This window comes from Lissotriton vulgaris, chromosome 1_1 (genome assembly GCF_964263255.1).
Source record: "Lissotriton vulgaris chromosome 1_1, aLisVul1.2, whole genome shotgun sequence".
Lineage (NCBI taxonomy): Eukaryota > Metazoa > Chordata > Amphibia > Caudata > Salamandridae > Lissotriton > Lissotriton vulgaris.
The window spans coordinates 334440386-334465179 of NC_141685.1; the positions used below are offsets into that span (position 1 = coordinate 334440386).

At 47.0% G+C, this 24794-nt stretch overlaps 1 protein-coding gene across 1 annotated transcript; it reads left to right on the forward strand.

The window, feature by feature from the left end:
- Window positions 1-19826: 19826 nt before the first annotated feature.
- On the forward strand, window positions 19827-22811 carry LOC147747146 (forkhead box protein D2-like). The gene has a single exon (XM_086936169.1). The coding sequence runs from the start codon at window positions 20851-20853 to the stop codon at window positions 21874-21876; it is 1026 nt and encodes a 341-aa protein (XP_086792295.1). The 5' UTR covers window positions 19827-20850; the 3' UTR covers window positions 21877-22811.
- The last annotated feature ends 1983 nt before the right edge of the window (window positions 22812-24794 follow it).

The window sequence follows — 24794 nt, forward strand, 5'->3', positions numbered from 1 at the left end:
TGCAGAATGCTGCTGCACATTTTGGCCTAGACCTTCCTAAGACATCATCTGCTACCACCGCTAGGAGAGACCTTCACTGGTTGCCTGTCCAGCACAGAATCTATTTTAAAATTTTGTGCTTGACGTACAGAGCTCTCGAGGAAGGATCAAAAAGCGCTATCAGCTCCCTACTTACCCGCTACCATCCCACAAGGTGCCTTCGTTCTGCGGGACTACTCCAGCTGGCTGTCCCTCGCTTCAGGCTTACCAGATGGGGAGCCAGGGCCTTTTCCGTTGCTGCCCCCCAGCTCTGGAACACCGTGCCTATGGAGATTAAAACTCTACCTTCTCTAGACTTGTTTAAAAAGGCCTTAAAAACGTGGTGCTTTTCAAGAGCCTACTCAGGTTGAACTGCTGGGTTTTTGTTATGAGCTGGTTTTTTTAATTAGGCGCCTTGACGCCCACTGGGCTAAGTTTGCGCACAACAAGACTCCTTTCATTTCATTTCATTTCATTTCACATCACATTAGACAGAAACTTCACAATACACATGTAACCTACAGTCCCACTCGAAGAAATAACATCAGTAAATGCCCTTCATCTCCAGGAGATGCCTTTCGCCAGACATCCCCCCCTTCATTCCAATATGCACTTCTCCATACACCCTCAGCTGTAGAATAAAAGTTCCAGCCCAGAAGTTGTTGAAATGCTGGCTGAACCCTTGAGGGGTTATCCTTTTCAAGTCCCCATGAGACTTAGGGAGGGACTTCCAGTTTTGTGCTGGGGGAGACTGCGCTTCTCAAGCAGCTCCCCCTGCACCTTTGCGCCCGTGTGGTGATGACCTTGTTCTCCTGGGGCCACCACAAGTAGAGAGACATTCTGTTTTGCCCTTGCAGGCCGGTCCTGGCCTGCAAGGCATTATGGGAAATGTCGCATATTAGAGCAGCGGCTCCCCCACTGCTCCAGGGAAAGCTACGCTGCCCTCATTCCTGGTGCTTTGTGCCTCTTACAGGACTCCGTGGGGGACCCGGTCCCACCTTGACCCCCAGGTGAGTGTATGCGGCGCAGGGAGTACACTCCCCGGCCGCTTGCTGGTTTTCCGGGCCCCTCGCAGCTCTGCCCTTCATTTCCGGGTCCCAGGGCTCCCGCCTGCTCACTCGCTGGAGGGCAGCCCGGGGAGCCCACCCCCGCCTGCTCCCCGCCCGGCCAGCACCTTCGCGTGCTGCCGTGGGAGTCGGCATTCGGTTTCTGGTCTGCCCGCTCCAGTGGCAGATGCGAGGCCACTTCCCCACCGCAGCGGGTCTTCAGGGGAGTACGATGGCACTCCCCCCACCTCCTCCTCACTTCGGGTCCGGGAATGGGGTCCCAGGGCCCTGAGCAGTCTTCAGTGGGGCGCAACGGCACCTCCCTGACTTCTGTCTTCTCACCGGGGACTAGGGTAGGCTCCTGGTACCCAGGACCGCCATCGGGGCCCGGAGTTGGGATCCCGGACACCTATTTACTTCACGGGGAGCACGACTGCACTCGCCAGCTTGACTTCGGCCGCGAAGGTGGACACGCGGCGGCGTGCCCCTTCCTCCGCCTCAGCAACACGGGGCCAGAAACTTTCTTAGCGTGGGCGCGACAGTGCTCCCCCTTCATCGATGTCTTTGGGGGCCAGGCTCCTGGCCCCCCTCATTGGCCCGTTTACGGGGAGCGCAATGGGGCTCCCCGACTTTACTTCTTTCTGGGAGCCGCCCCCAGGACCTGACCCACCCCGGGGGCTCATCTGGGATCAGTGGCGGAGCCCCACGTGCTTTGACGGCAGTCCGGGCAGGGGTGAAAGGTCGCCTACCTTCTGGGAAAAATATCTTGGCCCCCAGAGCACCGATCTGCACCCTCTTCACCTCTTCTTGCTCTTGGTGGCGCTCCCCAGCCACTGCAAGCACTCTCTTTCACCCTCTGGGTCTCACAGAGAGTGGATTCAACAGGGAACTGTCTTCACTGGCTCCCTGCACCATCCTTTTGCCTGGCTCTCCTCCTGCGCCTCTCTCCTGCTCGCTGAGAGGCCCAGGCTGCTGCACACTGGTCCTGGACTCCTCTCCTGGTGCTGTTCAGGATTCTGGAGCAGTAAGGGGGTTCCTCCTTCCAACTGCCCATTGCGCCAGGCTCCAGCACCCTCTGTCTCAGCAGACCACACCCCAGAGAGAGCTCCTCTTCCTGTGCAAATTCTTTTGACAAGTTGGGGAGTGGTCTGGCAGGAACTTTCTGTTGGCCCTATCACACAGCGTCACAACACTTCTCTGCCCCCTGCTTCCTCCTTCCTGCCCAGGCCTCTGGGTTGGTTCAAGATGGCGTCGTCCAGTGTCTCTGGCAACATGGTCTCTGAAAAAGCCCCTTCCCCCCAGAGCTGCCTTTTCCCTGGTGCAGCCTGGTGCCTGGTACCCAGTGATAGCTGCTGATGGGTGAGCCTGTAGCTCCACCCATCTTCTCCTCCTTAGAGAGGAGGCCTTAGCTCAGGGAAGAAAGGTTATCAATCCAGCCTGCTGAGGTCAGCCCTCAACCAGGCCCTGGTTATGGCTGACTCTGAGAAATAGGTCATTTCTGGATGACCCAAACACAGTACAATTATGACTTTGGATTCTGCAGAATACTTCTTCTCACACCCGTTATAGTGGATTTTAGTGTGTGTCTGTAATCTGTAAGCCTTATGAAAGTTAATCTAGCCCATAGGCTCCACATCCCCATTTATTTCCCCTGCCCTATTATTTACTAGGGGCTTACAGAGGAGGTCATGCTAATCACATGGGTACCCCAACGCATAGTGTTCCCTAGTGTATGTAGGTGTTTTAACTATATTCTAAGTGTCTTTTAGCATAGCACTGGCTCTAGGACCGGTTAGTCAGAGTCAGTTACCACCAATACCCATCTGAAAAAGTTGAGAGTACAGGATGATTTTGCAACAAGGCCTCCTCGGTTTGTTCTTTCCGCATGTATTCCTTCTTCCTGCACTTTTCTTCATCTTTGGGGACTTCTGTTGCTTCTTTCTGCATTTCTTTTCCTTCTTTCTGTGTGTTTTTTCTTCTGTCTTCACATGTCGTACCTCAGTAGGCATTGGTAGAAACTAGCATTTAAAAAACCTTAGAAATTCACTGAAAAAACCATAGGTTTCAGGCACGTTATAGTTACAACTTAGCATTTAAAAAACCTTTGAAATTCACTTGAAAAAACCATAGGTTTCAAGCACCTTATAGTTAGGAATTAGCATTTAAAAAACCTTAGAAACTCACTGAAAAAAACATAGGTTTCAGGATCGTTATAGTTAGTTGGACATTTCACTCGTACAAAACCATTGAAATTCCACTGTTATAGTTAGCACAGCTAACTATAACTCGCGCGCCTGCAATGCACTGCTGATGACATCACATATTACATCACTCATGACATGGTCAGTGACATCACTCATGACATCTCAAATGACATTACTGATGACATCACAGATAACATCATCCTTGTGATAGAGTGGCAGACCTCCTCTCACCCTAATATAACCTTTGATACACACACTCAAAAATAGAAACTAACATTTAAAAAAAAATGGCCATGTCTGAACTGGGGTGGTGTGGTGAGCAAAATAACGATGTATTAAACCCAGATCTGTGACTGGAGGTGAATGTTTTGCCATTGTGCAACATTCCGTCCATCGATTGGTGATTTAGCATTTGTCACCCCGAGTGGGACGGGTATGCTCAGAGGTGAGTCCCGTGCTCTCCATGCCACTGGAATCAAGCTATCCTGGATGAGGATGGCTGATAGCCAGAAACCGGTCCTAGGGTGCTTGATTCCGGTCCAGGGATGACATGGCTTGGCAGTTAGGGCTGGATTGTTCCCATGAGGCACAGGGTCAAGGCTGATTTGCATATGGCCATGTCTGAACTGGGGTCGTGTGGTGAGCAAAATAATGATGGATTAAACCCAGATCTGTGACTGGGGGTGAATGTTTTGCCATTGTGCAACATTCCGTCCATCAATTGTTGATTTAGCATTTGTCACCCCGAGTGGGACGGGTATGCTTAGACGTGAGTCCCGTGCTCTCCATGCCACTGGAATCCAGCTATCCTGGCTAAGGATGGCTGATAGCCAGAAACCGGTCCTAGGATGCTTGATTCCAGTCCAGGGATGACATGGCTTGGCTGTTAGGGCTGGATTGTTCCCATGAGGCACAGGGTCAAGACTGATTTGCATATGGCCATGTCTGAACTGGGGTGATGTGGTGAGCAAAATAACGATGGATTAAACCCAGATCTGTGACTGGGGGTGAGTGTTTTGCCATTGTGCAACATTCCGTCCATCAGTGTTGATTTTGCATTTGTCACCCCGAGTGGGACGGGTATGCTCAGACGTGAGTCCCATGCTCTCCATGCCACTGGAATCAAGCTATCCTGGCTGATAGCCAGAAACCGGTCCTAGGATTCTTGATTTCGGTCCAGGGAAGACATGGCTTGGCAGTTTGGGATGGACTGTTCCCATGAGGCACAGGGTCAAGGCTGATTTTTATATGGCCATGTCTGAACTGGGGTCGTGTGGTGAGCAAAATAACAATGGATTAAACCCAGATCTGTGACTGGGGGTGAATGTTTTGCCATTGTGCAACATTCCATCCATCAATTGTTGATTTTGCATTTGTCACCCCGAGTGGGAGGGGTATGCTCAGACGTGAGTCCCGTGCTCTCCATGCCACTGGAATCAAGCTATCCTGGCTGATGATGGCTAATAGCCAAAAACCGGTCCTATGATGCTTGATTCCGGTCCAGGGAAGACATGACTTGGCAGTTAGGGCTGGACTGTTCCCATGAGGCACAGGGTCAAGACTGATTTGCCTATGGGCATGTCTGAACTGGGGTGGTGTGGTGAGCAAAATAACGATGGATTAAACGCAGATCTGTGACAGGGGGTGAATGTTTTGTCATTGTGCAACATTCCGTCCATCATCTTGTGTGTTTTGCTGTTCACCCTATGTGGGAAGGGTATGCCCAGACGTGGTCCCATGCTCACTAAGCCACTGGAGTCAAGCTATCCTGGCTGAACACGGCTGATAGCCAGAAACCGGTCCTAGGATGCTTGATTCCGGTCCAGGGAAGACATGGCTTGGCAGTTTGGGATGGACTGTTCCCATGAGGCACAGGGTCAAGACTGTTTTGCATATAGCCATGCCTGAACTGGGGTGGCTTGGTGAGCAAAATAACGATGGATTAAACCCAGATCTGTGACTGGGGGTGAATGTTTTGCCATTGTGCAACATTCTATCCATCATCTTGTGTGTTTTGCTGTTCACCCTCTGTGGGAAGGGTATGCCCAGACTTGGGTCCCGTGCTCATTAAGCCACTGGAGTCAAGCTATCCTGGCTGAAGATGGCTGATAGCCAGAAACCAGTCCTAGGATGCTTGATTCCGGTCCAGGGAAGACATGGCTTGGCGGTTCGGGCTGGACTGTTCCCATGAGGCACAGGGTCAAGACTGATTTTCATATGGCCATGTCTGAACTGGGGTGGCTTGGCGAACAAAGTAACGATGGATTAAACCGAGATATGTGACTGGGGTGAATGTTTTGCCATTGTGCAACATTCCGTCCATCATCTTGTGTGTTTTGCTGTTCACCCTATGTGGGAAGGGTATGCTCAGACGTGGGTCCCGTGCTCATTAAGCCACTGGAGACAAGCTATCCTGGCTGAAGACAGCTGATAGCCAGAAACCGGTCCTAGGATGCTTGATTGTGGTCCTGGGAAGACATGGCTTGGGAGTTCGGGCTGGACTGTTCCCATGAGGCACAGGGTCAAAACTGATTTCCATATGTCCATGTCTGAACTGGGATGGCTTGGCGAGCAAAGTAACAATGGATTAAACCCAGATCTGTGACTGGGGTGAATGTTTTGCCATTGTGCAACATTCCGTCCCTCATCTTTTGTGTTTTGCTAGACGCTTTCTAAAAGTGGCATTTTCAAACATGCAATGTAAAAACCAACTTCACTAAAAGATGTATTTTTTAATTGTGAACTCAGGGACCCCAAACTCCAAATCTCTAGCTCTTCTCAATTGGAAGTTACACTTGTAAGAGGTTACAAGGCAGCTCCAATGACAACCTTTGGTAGAGACAGTCCTTGCAATAGAGAAAAATGAAATTGGCAGTATTTCACTATCAGGACATGTAAAACACATCAGCACATGTCCTATCTTCTAAATACACTGCCCCCTGCCCATGGGGCTACCTTGGGCCTACTTTAGGCAGGTTTAGATTGGGATTGAAAATTGGCCTGGGCACGCTAAAAAAAATAGGCCCTCATTTGCATATTGCCTTTCCGAAAAACACTGCTTTGGAGAAGTTTTATAAAAAGAAGGGGGGAGGTGTCTCTAAGAGAAGCATGTTTTCTTCACTTTACTTAGATTATAAAAAATGCACAGATTAGTTCACACTGGTGAAACACACCTTAAAACAGTGAGACCACTTCTACTCAGGATCCTTGCCCCTGCTCAATATTCATGCATTAATGGGCCGACCCAGCGAGAAAAAGGGAGTGACACCTTTGTTTGACCATTAATAAAAGGACGTAATGGACGCACATCTGCCTCCAGAAAGGCCACTCAGGCACCCACTGGGCTGCTGGCGGCATCTGAACAACACAGACATCTCCCAATTCGGCCCCAGGCTGCCCAAAAAAACAGCCCACAGCTGGAACTTGGATACCGGCCCCTCGGCCATTGCTTGATTGCCCGCCTTACCAACGCGACCCTGATTTTAGGAGTGCCTTGCGTGTAGTAAAAGAGAAAGTTTGGGCTTGGCAAGTGGAGGCACTTGCGAGGTCGACATGGCAGTTCAACACTGCGTGCACAGGCACCGCAGTGGCAGGTCTGAGGTTTATTTACAGGGCTACACATGTGGGTGGCCCAATCAGTGCTACAAACCACTAGTAGAATTTATATTGCAAGTCCTGGGCGCACACAGTGAACTTTACTAGGGTCTTACCAGTAAATCAAATAAGCCAATCATGGTTAAACCAATCACCATTACAATTTACACAAAGAGCATATGCACTTTAGACCTGGTTAGCAGTGGTAAAGTGCCAGAAGTCCTAAAGCCAACCAAAACATGTAAGAAAAAATGGGGGGAAGAAGGCAAAATGTTTGGGCATTGCCATGCAAAAAGGGCCAGGTTCAACAGTCTTCATATGAAAAGGCCTAAGCCATTGTTCCTGTTCTGTTTTCGCACCTTATAAAGGGGATGCATTGGCAGGGCCACCTGCCAGTAGGCTAACGCTCATTTGCCTACTGGAGCTTCAGCCATGTATAATATGATATTTTAAAAGTCACTTTTCCTGAATATATGTAATAAAAATCTGACTTCAACTTTGAATTTCAGTTTTAATATACATGAAACATAGTGTCTGACTTACTCTGGTAGCTTGACTAAAGCTTGGGATATAATGGCCATGATTTTATTCTGAACTCGTTTTTCTCATAGGACATTGATAGCCCTTTACAATGAAAAATACTTTTGGGGGGTTACTCACTGTAGGTACATGCCAACATCAATTTATTAGATGTACCACTTTAAAATACTAGGCACCCTCCCTGGTAGTTGTGGCTGCTCGTAGGGGGTGGCTGAGTGCAAACCTACTGTCTTGCTCTGCCACTATTTGCTTGGCTTGTTACCGTTTTTGCATAAAAACAAGCTATCTCATGGATCATTTGTTTGCAAGTAAAAGCTGTAACATTACTTTGCCAGCAGAAGAGGGTTCCACAGATGGTATTTTCAGGCAAAGACTGTGCAGCCCCGATTTCACATAGACCCAATACATATCTGACATATTACATTAGCGTCTGTTAGTACAGCTTGTCAGATAGTGGAGTTTCAGGGCTTGTCATAATACTCCCTCTTGCCCTATCAGAAGTTGGAATCGAGAAAGAAGATCTATCTCTGTACCTTCAACCCTATTCCAGCTTCTGATTGGGTGGAAGCTTGTTGACTTGTCTCTGCTATGTTTTTATGCTGCAGAGGACCAGGGGAGTTGTAAATCGTGGGCCTGCCCTGGAGGCAAAGAGCCCATAAGTTCATGTGGAAGACTGACCCAAGTACGTTTTTGCGTTTAGCGCATAATGTGTGTTTGATTGTGTAGGGGGGAAGTGCATGTGTATATCTGTGTGATCGTCTTTATATGCGTGCCTGCGACTGTGTGTGTATGTCTGAATGCGTGTTTACCTGAGCACTTGTTTAAGTGTATATGAAAGTGCAATTTGAAAGCTTGTTAGGTGTTTCGGCCCGGCAAGCCAGAGAACGATTACTGGGGAGGTCAGCAACAGTTAGCAGTATCAAGGTAGATCATTGCTCACTGCTGTATTTCATTTTGTGCTTCTTTTTTTATTGCTATCACGACCCTGCCAACAACAATAACTGCCTCGGAGCCCAGTCATATTCAAAAGAATAAAAGTTGAAAATAATAAAGAAAATGGCACTGCATAAATGTGGCAGGGTTGTACTTGCAATAAAAAATAAACCCAGAATGAAATACAGCACTGAGCACCATCAGCAAGAGACAGTGACCTCTGATCTGCTTCCCATAGTTGATGGCACTGTAAATAAACATTGCTAATAGGCTTCAAGGCACTTGCTGTTGTTCGGCAGCTCTACCACTCCCAAAGTCCACCAGCTGCCACTGCTGCCTTGGGGGCCTCAGGGCCTTCGTAGTGGGTGACTTAATATTGAAAAGGTGGGTTATTTTAACAGGTTCGTCCGGGTGTTTACACCCTGGGGAGTCAGGCAACGCGGGTAGTCCTGAAGTCATTCCTTTCTCAGTGTGGTGGCTGGCACAACATGTACTGCTGTCCACATGTGACATTTAATCTTCCCATGTCCTTTGAGTATTTTTACACCATATACTGTGGCCTCACTGGAACATTAAATATGTCAATTATGAATTTGACAATTTTACCATGCTTTAGGGTTCAGAGCACATACATAGGGGACTGGATAGGAGTGCCTCAGTGTGCAGAGTTGAAAAACCAGAAGCATCAGGCAAGACAATGGGGGTGTGCATGCAAAAAAAGGACTTTCTCATTGAAAGATAGACAGGCAGGCAGGCAGGTAGGTAGATAGATAGATAGATAGATAGATAGATAGATAGATAGATAGATAGATAGATAGATAGATAGATAGATAGATAGATAAATAAATAACCAGGCAGATATTTAAGGCAGAAGACACACAGGCAGAAAGCTATGCATGTGGGGAGACAGGTGGACATGCAAACATGGATGGATGGATAGATGTTTTTACCCCACAATAAAGTAGTAGACGTGGGCAGGCAAACTTGGATAGATGGATGGGGTGGGGTGGGTTTGGTGGATGGATGGATGTTTTCACCCCACAATAAAGTGGTAGACGCTTTCCAATCCGGCTGAGAGGTGCAGAAGAAGACAAGCTGTGGTGGTTAGCTGACTACAAATATGAAGAAACAACATGTGGTTCCTCGTTAAGCTCCAATGGCATTGTTTCCCTGATGTGTTTTACAGCCTGTCAAAATGAAATATATTTTGACATCAACAATGCGCACAGAACACTGCTGTTCCTCTCTTAAAATGACAAGTGAAACATCTGGAGGAGAAATGAAAGTTGTTACACATTCCTAAAATAGATTCATTAACTTGACTCACACAGCCCCACATTTATAATCTGTGCGCTGATTCAATGCACAGAACACATTTATATGTTATGCCGGTGAGCTCCTGCAACAGGGACTGGACAGTGGTTTCAAAATAAAAAGGAAGGAGGGGCGACTCCCCGCCCCCCTCCCAAAAAAAACACAACGAACGGAAATGCAGCAATATCGATCTCATTCCCTCTATCAAATTAAATAGATTTGAGCCATGGAAACAAATTAGACATTTTATGCGCGTGCAGCGCTATTTCGACCGCGTGCGATGAATCGGGGTCGGGGATTGTGCGTTGTATTCACAAAACTCGAGCAAACAAACAAACACACGTCGATAAGCCGATCAGTCAATAGGCCGGCTCAGGCTAGTCAAACGGGGCAACTTTCGGAGTTAGCACCGGCTTGACCCCGAGCCCCTGCCCATTGATCTGCGCCTGCCCCGTTCGGGCACCAGAATGGAGAATACTTTATAGCGCTGAATCTTCCTTTCCGTTATTGTTGAAGAAAACCGCAGGGAACATGGAATTTAACGAAAATAAATCTAACGAAGCCATTAAAGGCTGCGAGACACGTACGGATTCGATCTGTTTTGTTCATAGGCTGTCTATTTTCGCAAAATGTGGCGGGAGCCTGGAAGTGATATGTGCAATTTTATTTAGGTTTATTTATTAAGTGAACAGCAAATAAGTGCGCTCACGATGGAGTCAATATTTTCTTCACACTCACTATGAATATTCGCAATAAATGAGAAAGTAGCATTCGCTGTTAAATAGATTCCTGAACCGCGCACGGCAACAGCACAGTTTGAATGTAATCATGCGATGCTCATATATCTAATATTGAATGTGGAAATGGAAATACCCAGTGCATGCACACTGCTTCGTAACAGAAGATGCTCGTGTAAATCTGGCCAGCTTAAATGGGTCTTTATTTTTAGCAGCAATTCTATATGAGAGACGCTTTGAAGGTCGGTCATTGGTCCCTTGAATGCGTCCCTAAATAATGTCCGAGTTGGGTCTCCGGATATCCGAACCTCTTGCGAATCTAGCTCCTTTCAGTATAGGTCGGAAAAAATAATTACAAATTCCTTCTTGGGTTATTCAGATGGGAGTCTCCGATCTGGAAACTTATTTCTGACGAATACATCAGTTTATTGAATGGATAGACGGGCAAAACAAATGAATATATTCTGATTCTATTTCGAATAGTTCGCGAGTAGAGAAAACAATGATCACGTAATTTATTATCGCCGGCACTGTTTCATCTGAGTGTCTACCCACCTATGCACAAGCATTTTCTCACTTAACTTCAAGATGGTCGAGTTTTATTAGTAAAAAGAAGCCATGTCGAATGGCAGATGCATGCCACACTTTATCACAAAGGTGTATCCGCTTTTGTGGCTGATTTTAGTTTACAGCTGGGCCGTCTTGATGAAACGCACCAGAAAAATATTAGAAATTGCAAGGAAACCTACCAGAAGGTATCCCTTACAAATGCTCCAATTGCAACAATCACATTAAGAGATTGTGAAAAAAAAATATTGGAAGTCATGGCCTTCTCCCGCTTGAGTCATTATATGAAATGATAAAATTCGTGCACCTATCATCCGATCTGTCTCCTCCTTTCACCGACCGCCAAAAAGGGATATTTTCCGAGTTATTGGTGGCCAGGCCTCCAATGTCAGCCGCTCGGCGCGGCAATGTTCATTGCAATCCGCGGCTTCTGCTTTTGTCATTTATATCTTGGAATATGTTATTTATTTATTGCACTTTTACATGGCGCGACCTCGACCCCAAGTATTAGAGGTTTACGTGAGCATCAGTTACATTGCACAAGGACACGTTCATTTCTCGGTAGGCATACGGAAATTAAGTGATTTGCCCAGTATCATAGGATGATGAACCAACGCCGAGACTCCAACCTGGCTCCCCAGCTCCAAAACCACAGCTCTGGCCATTAGGCCACATCTTCTCCCCTCGCACTAGACGTCCCCTCGAAAACAGCGAATTTTGAACGGGTTCTTATTGAAGACAGTTTTTAACATTCAGAAAACGGTTATTATTCATAAAGTACCGTCTTTTAATACCACATATTACATGTTTTTCTATTTATTAGAGATTAAAACTATTTATAAGCAAGTCAGTTGTTCCTCATTTTAAAAAGTTCTTATTCGAAGAAGCACTCTGTTATACTGTTAAATAATACACTTAATTGTATATATATAGATAGAGAGACGGATAGATTTGTGTGTATGTGTATATATATATATATATATATATATATATATATATATATATATATATATATATATACACGCATTTATATATATTTAAATACACACACAAATTCAAATTCAAATTCAATAATCTTTATTTCGTTGCAATTGCATCATAAAAGATATACAAAAACGCAATATGTATAATATACATGTAAAAAAGAGGGAAAAAGAAAAAGAATACATAATGCACATAATTATACATGGCCACAATATCATCACAATTTTACAGAATATATAATTCATGATTCATAAAGTGCTGGTGCATTACCAAATATAATCCCTAACCTTCTCAATTGAATCACGAGAGTGAGCTTTAAACAATCATCAATAAATATAGTTAAAAAGAAGTTTAAAATATTTACAAAGTTAAAAAAGCATTAAATTGATATATAACAGCCAGACACTTAAAATGCCAGTGATGACTTTTGCCTAATGAATTTTACTGCCAAAAGGAATCTACTGACACAAAACACTATTACTTGACTAGTGTCCGTAAGTAATATTCTTCCTGCTTCCTTATAAGAAGTTGTTCCAATATTACGGCACAATGGCACTATCCATTTTTTTCTAGTTTCAGCATAGCTTGGGCAGAAAAACAAGATATGAAAAATGTCTTCTCTTAAATTACTTGTACATAAGGTGCATTTGTCATTACTGGTTTTCCCCCATTTGGACTCGGTTTCCCGAGTTCTTAGTATACCATACCTATACTTTATATACAAGGTTTTCGCTAAAGGTGGTTGAATCTCATCAAGAAACATTTCAAACTGGGCTACATTTTTCACCAATAAAAATTTTTCGGTTAAGGGGCCATGTGCTCCAACATATACAGCATCATGGCTCACTAGAGCCCAAAAGGAGAGTTTAACTATCTTCTTTGATGACACAGTCAATAGTTCGGGTTGAGTCCAAAAATGGGATAAACCCAGTTTTGTTAACCAGCTCTTAACATGTTTAAACCAAAAAATCTTATTACACGTGTCCAGTTCCTGAACTTCAACCAACCCTTTTTTATATTCAGACAGCTCTGGGGTAATCCACAACCTGACCCATAACAATAATGGTCTTAATATAGCATGTAGGTCAGTGCGTCGTATATTCATATCAAGGAGTAGGGGTAGTAAAGGAGTACTACTAGGAACCTTTAATAGTCCCCTTAAAAACCTGTTTTCCATGATTTCAAAAGTCTTTCTGCATACGGGTCCCCAGAGTTCTGCCCCATAAACAACCGCCGACTGAACCTTGCATTTAAACAATTCTAACGCTGGGGTGACTGCTTTATTGGTACAGTTATTGTGTCTTTTCAGTATTGGTAGACAATTTTGCTTGAAGACAATTTTGGATTTTTCTAATTGGGGTTTCCAACTTAAGGATGAATCTAATAGTACCCCCAAATAAGTAAAGCTTGATTCATAATCAAGTTTTTCTCCATTTAACGTTAAGTTTTTCCTGAAACCCTTGTGAGGATTAAGTGCCATATATTTAGTCTTTTTTACATTAACTTCTAACCCTTTTGTAATACAATACTGCTGGAACCTATCTAATAAAATCTGCAGGCCCCGAGGAGTTTGTGAAATGAGAATTGTGTCATCCGCGAAGAGGAGGGCCGAAACTCGACCCCCCCCCAGGCGAGGTGAATCATTATCACAATTCTCCATTTGGGCTGCAATATCGTTAACATAAAGGGAAAAAAGTGTAGGTGCCAGTACGCACCCTTGGCGTACTCCCCTCTTAATAGGGATTTTGCTTGTTAGTTCGCCATTAGGACCCCATCTTACCCTGGCATAGTTATTCTGGTGTAACCTGATCACAAGTTTCAAAAGATCTTTCGGGAACCCCTGCTTTTTCAATGATTTCCACAATAGATCACGGGGAATAAGGTCAAAAGCTGCTCGTAGATCTACAAAGGTAACATATAAATTACCTCTGCGAATAATAACATATTTCCAGTACAAGCAGCATAGCCTTAGTACCTGGTCGATGGTTCCAGTCTTTTCCCTAAACCCTGCCTGATACTTGGATAAAATCAGGTTTTCCTCCAACCACGTATTTACGCGGTTAAGTATATGTCTGGCATAAATTTTCTGTGTTATGTCTAAAAGACTAATGGGGCGATAGTTTGCAGGGTCCCCTCTATCCCCCTTTTTAAAAATGGTGATTATTTCCGCCCCATCCCATGTGTCAGGGATTTGGTCACCTGCTGCGATGACATTAAATAAATGATTTAGATAAGGTGCCCAGATCTCCACATTATGTTTATAAAGATCACCAGGGATCTTATCCAGGCCCGGGGCCTTCCCTTGCTTCACAGAAGCGATTGCTGTTTCGGTTTCTTGTAGATCAAAAATTACCAGTAGGTTTTCAGCATCCTCTATCTGGGTAACTATTTCATTTGGATCTACCATAAGCTTTTCCTCTGTGGTTTGGGCTGCATATAATGATGTAAAATGAGCAACCCATGTGGCTTCGTTTAAGAATACCTCCCTCGAGCCTTTATCTGGTTTATTCCCTTTGGCTACTAACTCCCAGAACTGCCTGTGGTCTTTGGTTTTCGCAGCTAATAACATGCTGGACCATAGGTCCTCGTCCCAGGATGACTTTGCAATGGCTAAAGTTTTATTATAGATTTTCCTTTTAATTTTGAGATCTTCGGGGTTTTTTGTTTTTACCGCATTGATCAGGTTGGTCTTCGCTTCTCGGCATTCCTTGTTAAACCATGGTTTGCCTACTGGTTTAGTGTTTACCGACCCATTCCCCTTCCTTGGTTTTTTAGTAATAAGATCAATCAATTTTTTACAAAAGGCTTTGTGTAGCCCAATAAATTCACCAGATTTACAATCATCCATATTATAGAGCTCGAATGAGTTCACAAAAGCGGAATAAATATTAGCCAATAGATCCTTTCTTTCTAGGATATATGCCCATTTGATAGCCCTTCGATTATTACTTAATACAACATTATCACAGATTAATGGTAATTGTGAAACAAGACTACCCCCAGTAGTATCAGGTTCTTTCAGGATACTTGACAAGAAACTCATTTCTAACGGGAAGTGATCACTCTCAAAACGTTCTCCAACATTTAAATCATATGTATATGGCCATAATTTAAAAGAAACAGAGACATAGTCTATCTTGCTACTACAGATCCCCCTACTAAAGGTAAATGCTCTCGGGGAGTCTGATGGCATACGGCCATTACAGGCTCTTAGACCATAGCTTGTGAATAACCCTGTGATCTGGAGGGCTAGTGTGGTTCCACGAACAATTCCACTATTTAGCATTGGTATCCCATGAGCCACATCCTCATCCTCATATAGTTTAGTCATCCCCGCAATCGGCTCAAAATTACAATTTAGGTCGCCACATAAAATGATACCTTCATCATGTTCTAGAGTACCCATGAGCATTTCCAATTTCTCTATACATGGAGATTCCCTATTAGCGGGACATGGTCTGTTGTACACATTTATAAGATTTATTACCCTCTTGTCACTTGTAGTTAGTTTCAATCCTAGTATATCTAATGAATCGGTGTTTAACATCTTTATCCCCACATCGATAGTTGTACTGATCCATATTACCAACCCTCCCGAAGCTCTCCCTCTTACTGAGGGTACTGCCGCCACTTGGTAGGTCCTATATCCTATTCTATGGATCTGGTCCGTGGCCCATGTTTCTTGTAGTACACAGACATCAAATGAATTGATATAACTATTCCAGTCGGGATCACACAGTTTTGGACCAACACCTGCAATATTCCAAGAAACTAAGTTTAACAATGAGGATCTCTCTTTTGCACAGTGTGTACTAGGTTTAGCAGTGGGGAGTGGATTATCATCAATATTAATACAGGTGTTTAACTGCCTATCCACCGCTAACCTACTATTATCACTATCTCCTCCCATCATATCACGGGGTCTTGTGCATGCTTCATGGTCATACCCTGTCAAATTATTGCTGTTGTGAATATTTTCACAGTCAATCTCCTGATGATTAGGAGGTATATTCGTTTCCCCAATTTCCCTAGGAGATGTAACATTAAGTATGGGGGTCATATTATCTGGTGAAGAAGGTTCATTTAGTATGGTAGCCTTTGATGTTGCCTGACGTCAGTCAACTGACTCTAGGCAATCAAATTGGTTATAGGAGAGGATGTTAAAGGGATGGTATGTTGGTCCTAGCCAACCTACTCCTTGGCGTCTATTTCCACGGTGCCTTACCGTGGTCCACCCGTCTGTCCTAGGATGGAAGTGACTGGGTGGATAGAAATGTGTTAGCTTAAATGGATGTATGGTAGTGGCTGGATCTGGATTAGGATACTTCCAATTGCAAATATAGTTAACTGTTCTTGGGTTATCAAAATTAATAACTATACTGTCCCCTTGTATGTCTTTCTTCATGCGCCCCACCCACGATACTCGCCTAATACTCAGGATGTTGCCCCTCAGACCAGGGGGCAACGGCCTGTTGGTATTAAGCCATTGAGTCACCCTTTTCCAGAGGTAGGATGTACTTTCCAACTCTTGTTCACCTAGCTCTGGGACTCCAGTCAGGATGACCACAAATGGGCAAACCTCTGGAGGAAGATTAAGTACATCCTTTCCATCATCTTTACTAGGTTTGTTTACATCTAGTGTCTCTTTATTACCAGTTAGGTTTGGGGTGCTTTGCTTTTGGGACTGGCCATTGGATACATCACTAGGTGTCATAGGTCCCCCCACATTCGATTTAGGTGCTAATTTTTCCTTTTGCCCATCTCTAGCATCTAAGGGTTTTACGGGAATAGCTGTTGTCAGTGTTGGCAATGTTGGTTGCGAGTTAGGACTTGGCTTCCTCAATTGAATATCAATTCTTTCCTTTATGTCCCTCTCTATACGTTTCAAAAATACCTCTATCTTACTTAATCTCTCCTCTAATGGGTGGAGCATGTGACGTAGTGCTTCAAGTATAATAGTTGAGGCAGAGTCCACTCCCTCTGCCCCTATCCCTATTAAATCCTTGTTTATGGCAACAGACCCTTCCCGGCTACTATTAGGTGAGACAGGGTGTTTAGGGCCCTTCCTTCTCTTACCAATAGGGATTTTTATAGACCCTTGTTGATTCTTTGGTATAGCCCCCTTTTGCTGTCTGGTATTGTGAACTTTAACTTGCTCAACAACCACCGGTACAGCACGAACAGTAGGTAAATTGTTGGGAGATTGTAAAATAGAGTCTGAGACTGTTAGGGAACTACTCTCTGTAGCATTTAGTATATCATTGGCAACAGTTGTATCAACATTAATAACATTATTTTGAAGATCGTTAGAACTTCCGACTGTTTCGGTTCTATCTTTGGCAATCGGTGTTTGTACATGTGCCAATGACCCAAGAGAGGATCTTCTCGCAATGTCCAATTCCTGTGAAACCCTCCTTTCCATAATGTTTATGCTTTCATCCACCACACAGTTCATTCTTTTAAGAAATTGGTCCATAGCTCCTGTAAAAGCAACAGTATCACTCCTCCCTTTGTTTTCCTTTGGCGGCATTATCCCAATGACAGAGGGGATCGTGTAAGCAAGTAAAAAGTTAAAATCCAATTAAATTCAAACAGTACTCACGAAATAAAGTGTTGAAGAGTTGAAGAAACAAGGGGGGTGGCCCGCCCGACCACTGCTGTCCACTGATGGCCACAGACGGCCCCGCCCTTGTCCCGGGCTTCTCCCGGTCGCTCCCGCGCGCGACTCGCGGGGCGAGAGGGGGTGTCAGCCTTTTAACAGGCGCCTCCGGGCGCTCTCCGGCCGTCAGCGTCGTCGTGCCCCGCCCCAGGGGCTGCTGGGGATTGTAGTGCGCGGTTCCCGGGTCGCGCTGTCTCCCGGTGGTCCTTGGCGCTATTCCGCCGTTCCCCTCACGGCTCCTGGTCACTCAGGTAAGTTTTTGGCGTTTGGTGTTCCCCCACTGGGCTCCCGGGGGGTCAGCCTTTTAACAGGCGCCTCCGGGCGCTCTCCGGCCGTCAGCGTCGTCGTGCCCCGCCCCAGGGGCTGCTGGGGATTGTAGTGCGCGGTTCCCGGGTCGCGCTGTCTCCCGGTGGTCCTTGGCGCTATTCCGCCGTTCCCCTCACGGCTCCTGGTCACTCAGGTAAGTTTTTGGCGTTTGGTGTTCCCCCACTGGGCTCCCGGGGGGTCAGCCTTTTAACAGGCGCCTCCGGGCGCTCTCCGGCCGTCAGCGTCGTCGTGCCCCGCCCCAGGGGCTGCTGGGGATTGTAGTGCGCGGTTCCCGGGTCGCGCTGTCTCCCGGTGGTCCTTGGCGCTATTCCGCCGTTCCCCTCACGGCTCCTGGTCACTCAGGTAAGTTTTTGGCGTTTGGTGTTCCCCCACTGGGCTCCCGGGGGGTCAGCCTTTTAACAGGCGCCTCCGGGCGCTCTCCGGCCGTCAGCGTCGTCGTGCCCCGCCCCAGGGGCTGCTGGGGATTGTAGTGCGCGGTTCCCGGGTCGCGCTGTCTCCCGGTGGTCCTTGGCGCTATTCCGCCGTTCCCCTCACGGCTCCTGGTCACTCAGGTAAGTTTTTGGCGTTTGGTGTTCCCCCCACACACACACAAACCTATAGGTGTATATAAATATAAATAGATAGATAGATAGATAGATAGATAGATAGATAGATAGATAGATAGATAGATAGATAGATAGATAGATAGATAATAGGGAAAGACATATAGATATATTTATTACAGTTAAAGCTCCCTCTTGCAATACAACCTTATGTACATAATGTTATTTATTAACTGTTTTAAACGTGGTTCTTGTTCCTAATTAGAAACTGTTTTACGGCAAAACACACCCTTACAATAGTACATCTTGCACATTATTTTGCTTAGAAATATGTCATGTTTTACACTGTAGAAAACGCGGATTACCGTTAAAGCGTGTTACATATTAACACAATATTAGTGATACGCTAATATTAAACCTCTCACCTGTTACTATATAGAAAGGGTTTATTATCGACAGAGCACGTTTTACAACACTACGGATTTTGACACTATTGAATTTATAAAGAACTAATTAATGGAAGAATGTACAATTTAAAAAAAAGGTTTATTGACACTTCCTCGAATAAACAGTATTACACATTTGACAATTGTTCTGCACATACTGTATTCAAATGAGTGGGAACAATATATATTTTGCAAAAGTTGAAGTGGTTGCCAGTACATCAGGGTGGTGGTTTGCAGGAAGCTTCGCGGGTGCAGGTGTTCTCCGACCGCCCACCTTCCCCGCCGGTGACAGCGACCTCGGGGTCTGTGTATAATGTTTGAAGACCACAGATGTCTCCCTCAAGTGGCCCGCGCGCTGCTGTGCGACGGCCGCTCGGCGGCACACGTTGCTGTACTTGTGACATTAAAACGGACGTTGGGTGGGCATCAATGCGCTTAACCAGCGGCAGAAATATTTTAGTGTGAGAAGAAAACGAAATATCCAGGTCCAGAAATGTTTGTGACTGCAGATCGGCAGCTGATTTTTCAGAGTTAAAATATTGACAGGCTGTCAGCCGCTGGGTGTTCAGTTGTGCTGATTTAATGTAACTAAGACGGGTCTGAGCGAGAGAAACGGAGCGGAGGGTTCGTTTTGCAGGGTTGCGGGTGCGAGGCTGCCGCCGGCGGTGCGGGGCGTGCTTGTATGGGGTGTGCGTGTGTGTGAGGTGTGCGTGTGTTGTGTGTGTGGTGCTCGAGTCGAGTCGGCTGAAGCTGAGATCACGTCAGCACACACGTGACCCGGCGGTGGGATATATGCCTCAGAGGGTGCTACGGGCACACGAGCACATTAGGTCCGGCCGCTCGGATCCGTCACGTCCCGGGTGGCGGCTGGAGCGCGCGGAGGGTGCTGCCCCGCGGACCGGCCGGTGGAGACCACCCAGGGGGTGTGACCCGAGGGTGCCCCTCCCTCAGCACTCTGCACTTCCAGCACTGGGAGGAACTTCGGAGGCTGCCTGGAGTTTGGGAAGTTGCTGGTTCCGCGGAGCTCCACTAGGGGGATGAGTGACTTGAGCCAGTGATTGGCCGAGGAGTCGGCGCCTTGGTACAAGCCGCGTCCTCTCAGACGGACTCTGGACTCTGCCGCGGCGAGAGGGGCTCAGGACTTGGTGCACAGGGGTCCCACGACGGCTCTGCGGTGAGGGTCCCGAGTTTGAGCAGACAGAGGAGCCGGGACAGGAAGGGGAACCCCAGCTCTGCTGCCATTGGGTGGCCGCAGACTCCAGTCAGGGGGTACCAGGAGTCTGCCGACCTGACCTGTCATGGGACATCAGCGCCTTGCAGGGTCCGGTCTGCCCTGAACCCTGCACACTTCGGGGCGCCTGAAGACTGCCAGCCGGGGGTACCCGAAGACCGCCCAGCCGGGGGTTCCCGAAGACTGACCAGCCTGGGGCACCTGAAGACTGAGCAGCCTGGGCACCTGAATACTGCCCAGCCGGGGGCACCTGAATACTGCCCAGCCGGGGCACCTGAAGACTGAGCAGCCTGGGGCACCTGAATACTGACCAGCCGGGGGCACATGAAGACTGCCCAGCCTGGGGTACCTGAAGACTGCCCAGCGGGGGCACGTGAAGACTGACCAACCAGGGGTACCTAAAGACTGCCCAGGCGGGGGCACCTGAATACTGCCCAGCCGGGGGCACCTGAAGACTGCCCAGGCGGGGGCACCTGAAAACTGCCCAGCCGGGGGCACCTGAATACTGCCCAGGCGGGGTACCTGAATACTGCCCAGCCGGGGCACCTGGACTGCCAAAGTATATTTGCCCCCCCAGTCCGGGGGTCGTTGCTTCCTGCAATCAGGGGCCCCACACCAGCCCGCCCCACGCGCGCTGCACCCCCCAGGATCGCAGAGAGGTCCCGGGGGTCGAGGCTGCCGGGGTCCGCTCTCCCCGCCGACGGTACCATGACTCTGGGCGCCGAGATGTCTGACACCTCCACCCTGTCCGAGGACACCGACATCGACGTGGTGGGGGACCTGGCCGGCCCGGACTCGGCAAAGTACGCGGACTACCACTCGGACAACGACTCTGACGAGCCGGCGTCGGGGGGCCCGGCGGGGGCCTCGCCCCCCGGAGCGCCGGCCAAGAGCGCGCTGGTGAAGCCGCCCTACTCGTACATCGCGCTCATCACCATGGCCATCCTGCAGAGCCCCAAGAAGCGGCTGACGCTCAGCGAGATCTGCGAGTTCATCTCGCAGCGCTTCCCCTACTACCGGGAGAAGTTCCCGGCCTGGCAGAACTCCATCCGCCACAACCTGTCCCTCAACGACTGCTTCGTCAAGATCCCCCGCGAGCCGGGCAACCCGGGCAAGGGCAACTACTGGACGCTGGACCCCGAGTCTGCGGACATGTTCGACAACGGCAGCTTCCTGCGGCGGCGCAAGCGCTTCAAGCGGCAGCAGGCCTCCGAGCTTCTGCGGGACTCGCCCGGCTTCATGCCCGGCTTCGGCTACGGCCCCTACGGCTACGCCTACGGCCTGCCCATGGCCAACTTCCACCAGCCGCACCACCACCACCACCACGGGGCGGCCGGCTTCCCCTTCCAGGCCTCCCACTGCCCGCTGCCGCCCACCGCCGCCGTCTTCTCCACGCCCAGCCTGCCCTCCTTCCTGGGGGGAGAGCTGGCCCGCAAGCCCTTCTACCCCTCGCTCAGCCCCACGCTGCCCCTCCTGCAGACTCTAAAGACCGACTCCGCCAGCAGGCCCTCCTCCTTCTCCATAGACAACATCATCGGGGCGGCGGGCGCCCCGCCCAGCGCCCCCACGGCGTCCTACTCAGCTCAGGGGGGCGGCCAGGCGCAGGTGTTGGCCATGCTCGCCCCCGGCCTGGCATCCGGGCAGAACCACCTCAGCCTGGCCCACGAGAGCCTGCTGCCAGCCGGCCAGAACTTTTCCAGCAAAATCGCCAACCTGAACAGCTGCCATTTTTAAAAACAAAACATTGTGTGTGGACAAGGTAGGAGCTATTGCGCTTCTTGGCACAAATTGACGCCGCACAGAGTGACTCTGGGGAAATGCGGCTGTAAAGATTATTTATGAAGTGTACATAAGTGGGCAGGTAATGTCGAATACTAATTGCAGAACTATTTTAAATGACCTTCTTGAGACACTCTTCAAATGTGTCTCGATGAAATTCCACTTTTCTTTCCAGAACTTGAAACCTTTTTACGTCGACTAATCGAACATTTTAAGCCAACATGGCACGCTGTATCCTTTTTGTGAGGTATCGCAAAATGATTTCAGGCAGTTAAGTCTAAACTCGCTGGAAAATGCTTAGTAAGAAGGAACAGCTTTACATACACACAGAGAAGCGATGTATGTATCTATACTGGGTGTAAAAGAACCAAAACAAGAATGAAACAGTCAACAAGGGCACGCTGTGCCAGGCATATTGCAATATTACATTGAAATTTAGACATGAAAACATTAACACAACCAGGCCTGTGCTGGACTCTTTTGTTTAAAACAGAGATTTTAAATTATTTATTTTAGTAAACATGTTTGGCGACTATTAAAATAAAAAAAACGAAGTAAAAAGCACTGTCTGCGGAAGCCTCAGGGTTTTTAAAAGATTTAAAAAATAGTTTTATTGTTCGAGTGCACATTGCTATGTCCTACGTCAGGAAACATTGATTTCTTAGAGCACGAACTTAAACCCCGTTGAAAAGTTTCCGTTTTTGGCATATGTGTAATTATCTGTGGGTGAACGAGTGGAAGGTGTACAGCTGACATACCTCTGACAGATCTCCGCTCACGGGGGTGCATCGCGTGTTTTCTATTTTATTATTAGCGATCTGTGAATATTTCAGTGTCCTCTGGAAAAACACACGAACTGTCCGGCTTGTCGTTTGGGAAACAATTCAAATAAATGTCTGTGAAAATTGTCAAAAAAATCTTTCTATTTATTTATTCCTAAAGTAAAAAATGCCGACGGCCCAAGGAAAAAAAAAACACGGAATTTAACTTAAAAAATGTGGTGTTCTAAAGAAATTTCTAATAAGTTCACTGTAACGGCCAAGGGAGGCGTGAGCGTTTATCTGGGGGAGACTGATGGATGTCCACTTGAAAAGAGAAGCCCTATAAACCAGGCCGATCTTTCAAAGAGTCAGGGAAAGCCAACCCCACCAGGGCCATCCTCTCTAAAATGGAACCTGCCTGTCACTTGTCTGTGCGGATTTATAGCTCATTGAAGGGGTTGCTAACAGTCAAGGTGCACCCTGCCGAGGGCGACTTGGGCGAGCAGCGGCGGTCTGTGGAGAGGCAATTATTATAATTATAATATTACTCAGACTTTTCATAATATGATTTTTCTTGTATTTTGTATGCATAGTATCGGTTTTCGCACATGCTAATCACCCGGAACATACACTACAATACGGACTGTTTTCGGATTTTCTGAATTTTGAAACCACGGCGATAGACTCTCAGCTGCACTTTTCTTTTGCTTAAATGTCGTAAAAATCGTACAACGTAAACCACGTTGCTGGTTAGGGTATTCATAAACACTAATATTTAAATAGGTAGGTGGTGTTTTTCAGAGAAAATTATCACACTGCTGCCTATTTTATCAAGTGTTCATTTTAATATCTATCTATCTATCTATCTATCTATCTATCTATCTATCTATCTATCTATCTATCTATCTATCTATCTATCTATCTATCTATCTATATGTCTGTCTGTCTGTCTATCTATCTATCTATCTATCTATCTATCTATCTATCTATCTATCTATCTATCTATCTATCTATCTATCTATTTATCTATCTATACCTACTGACATCTCTGCCTTGTTTTGGATTCGTCTATGTAATACTGTACATTTTTAACTGATGTCCATTGCACACGAGACTGAAAAGAGTAGACAGAGTGCCCTGTATTTCCTTATATGGGGGCGGGGGGGGGGGGGGGGGGGGTTATCAATATATGTTTTAGAGGAAATTAGCGAAAATAAAAAAGCGCGATTTTAGTGGAGGGGTTAGTGGGGTGTATTTTTGATGAGAACAAAAATATTTAGTGCGAAAGCTGCTGATAGGCACATGTGAATGTATGTGGCAGTGAGGGCACGTGTAAAGACGAAGCGCTTCGAAGCAAGAGCTGTGGAACTTTAGAGAGACGCTGAACGGGCCCTTCCGAGGAGTCCTTCCATGTATGTGCATCGCACATCTCCTCACATGCACGTCTGCTGTGTTTGTACTTTCAGTACCCTGCAGAGCTTCGCACCCGACTCCATGTGTTAAATAAACATGCTTGTGTCACAGAAGACTCATTGATAGCAATTAGCCAATTATGAGGCTGGCTGCAGACTTTAAAACACGATTATTTGCTGGACCTATTTAATGGCAACCACTCGATCGTGGCCAATTACTGTCGCTCTGCCTCAAACTCATTACTTAGCGCATCAGAAACAGAAACTTTTATCAGCAAGTGACCAGCAACTTGTTTGTGTTTTCCACCACAAACTCTCCTCTCTGAGGTGTCACCGAATGTTGTCCTCATTCCTCCTTGTCTACTGGGACATCTTTTTCTGTGGGTCATTTATCCTGGTATACGAGATAAAAGACCCTCAGCCAAGTCAGTTGGCGTTGCTCTCCTCCCAGGGCTGCCGGGTAAGGTGGTCTCACATCTCCGCCATACACATCTGCTTTTGAAAAGCAATCTGCTCCCGGGCCCTTAGAGGGGTCTCTCATATCCTGCCCCCTCCAGCGCCCCACAAAGGGCGAAGCAGAAAACATAGCGCCCAGGGCTGCATCTTCCAGCGCGAGGCGCTCCCGATTTAATCTCTACACATTTTTTTTAATTGCTAAGTAGGGTGTTTTTGGCAAGCTCATTTGCTTTGGAGAACTTAT

Excerpts from the sequence above, each read along its gene's own strand:
- LOC147747146 (XM_086936169.1), top strand. The coding sequence starts at position 20,851 with ATGACTCTGGGCGCCGAGATGTCTGACACCTCCACCCTGTCCGAGGAC.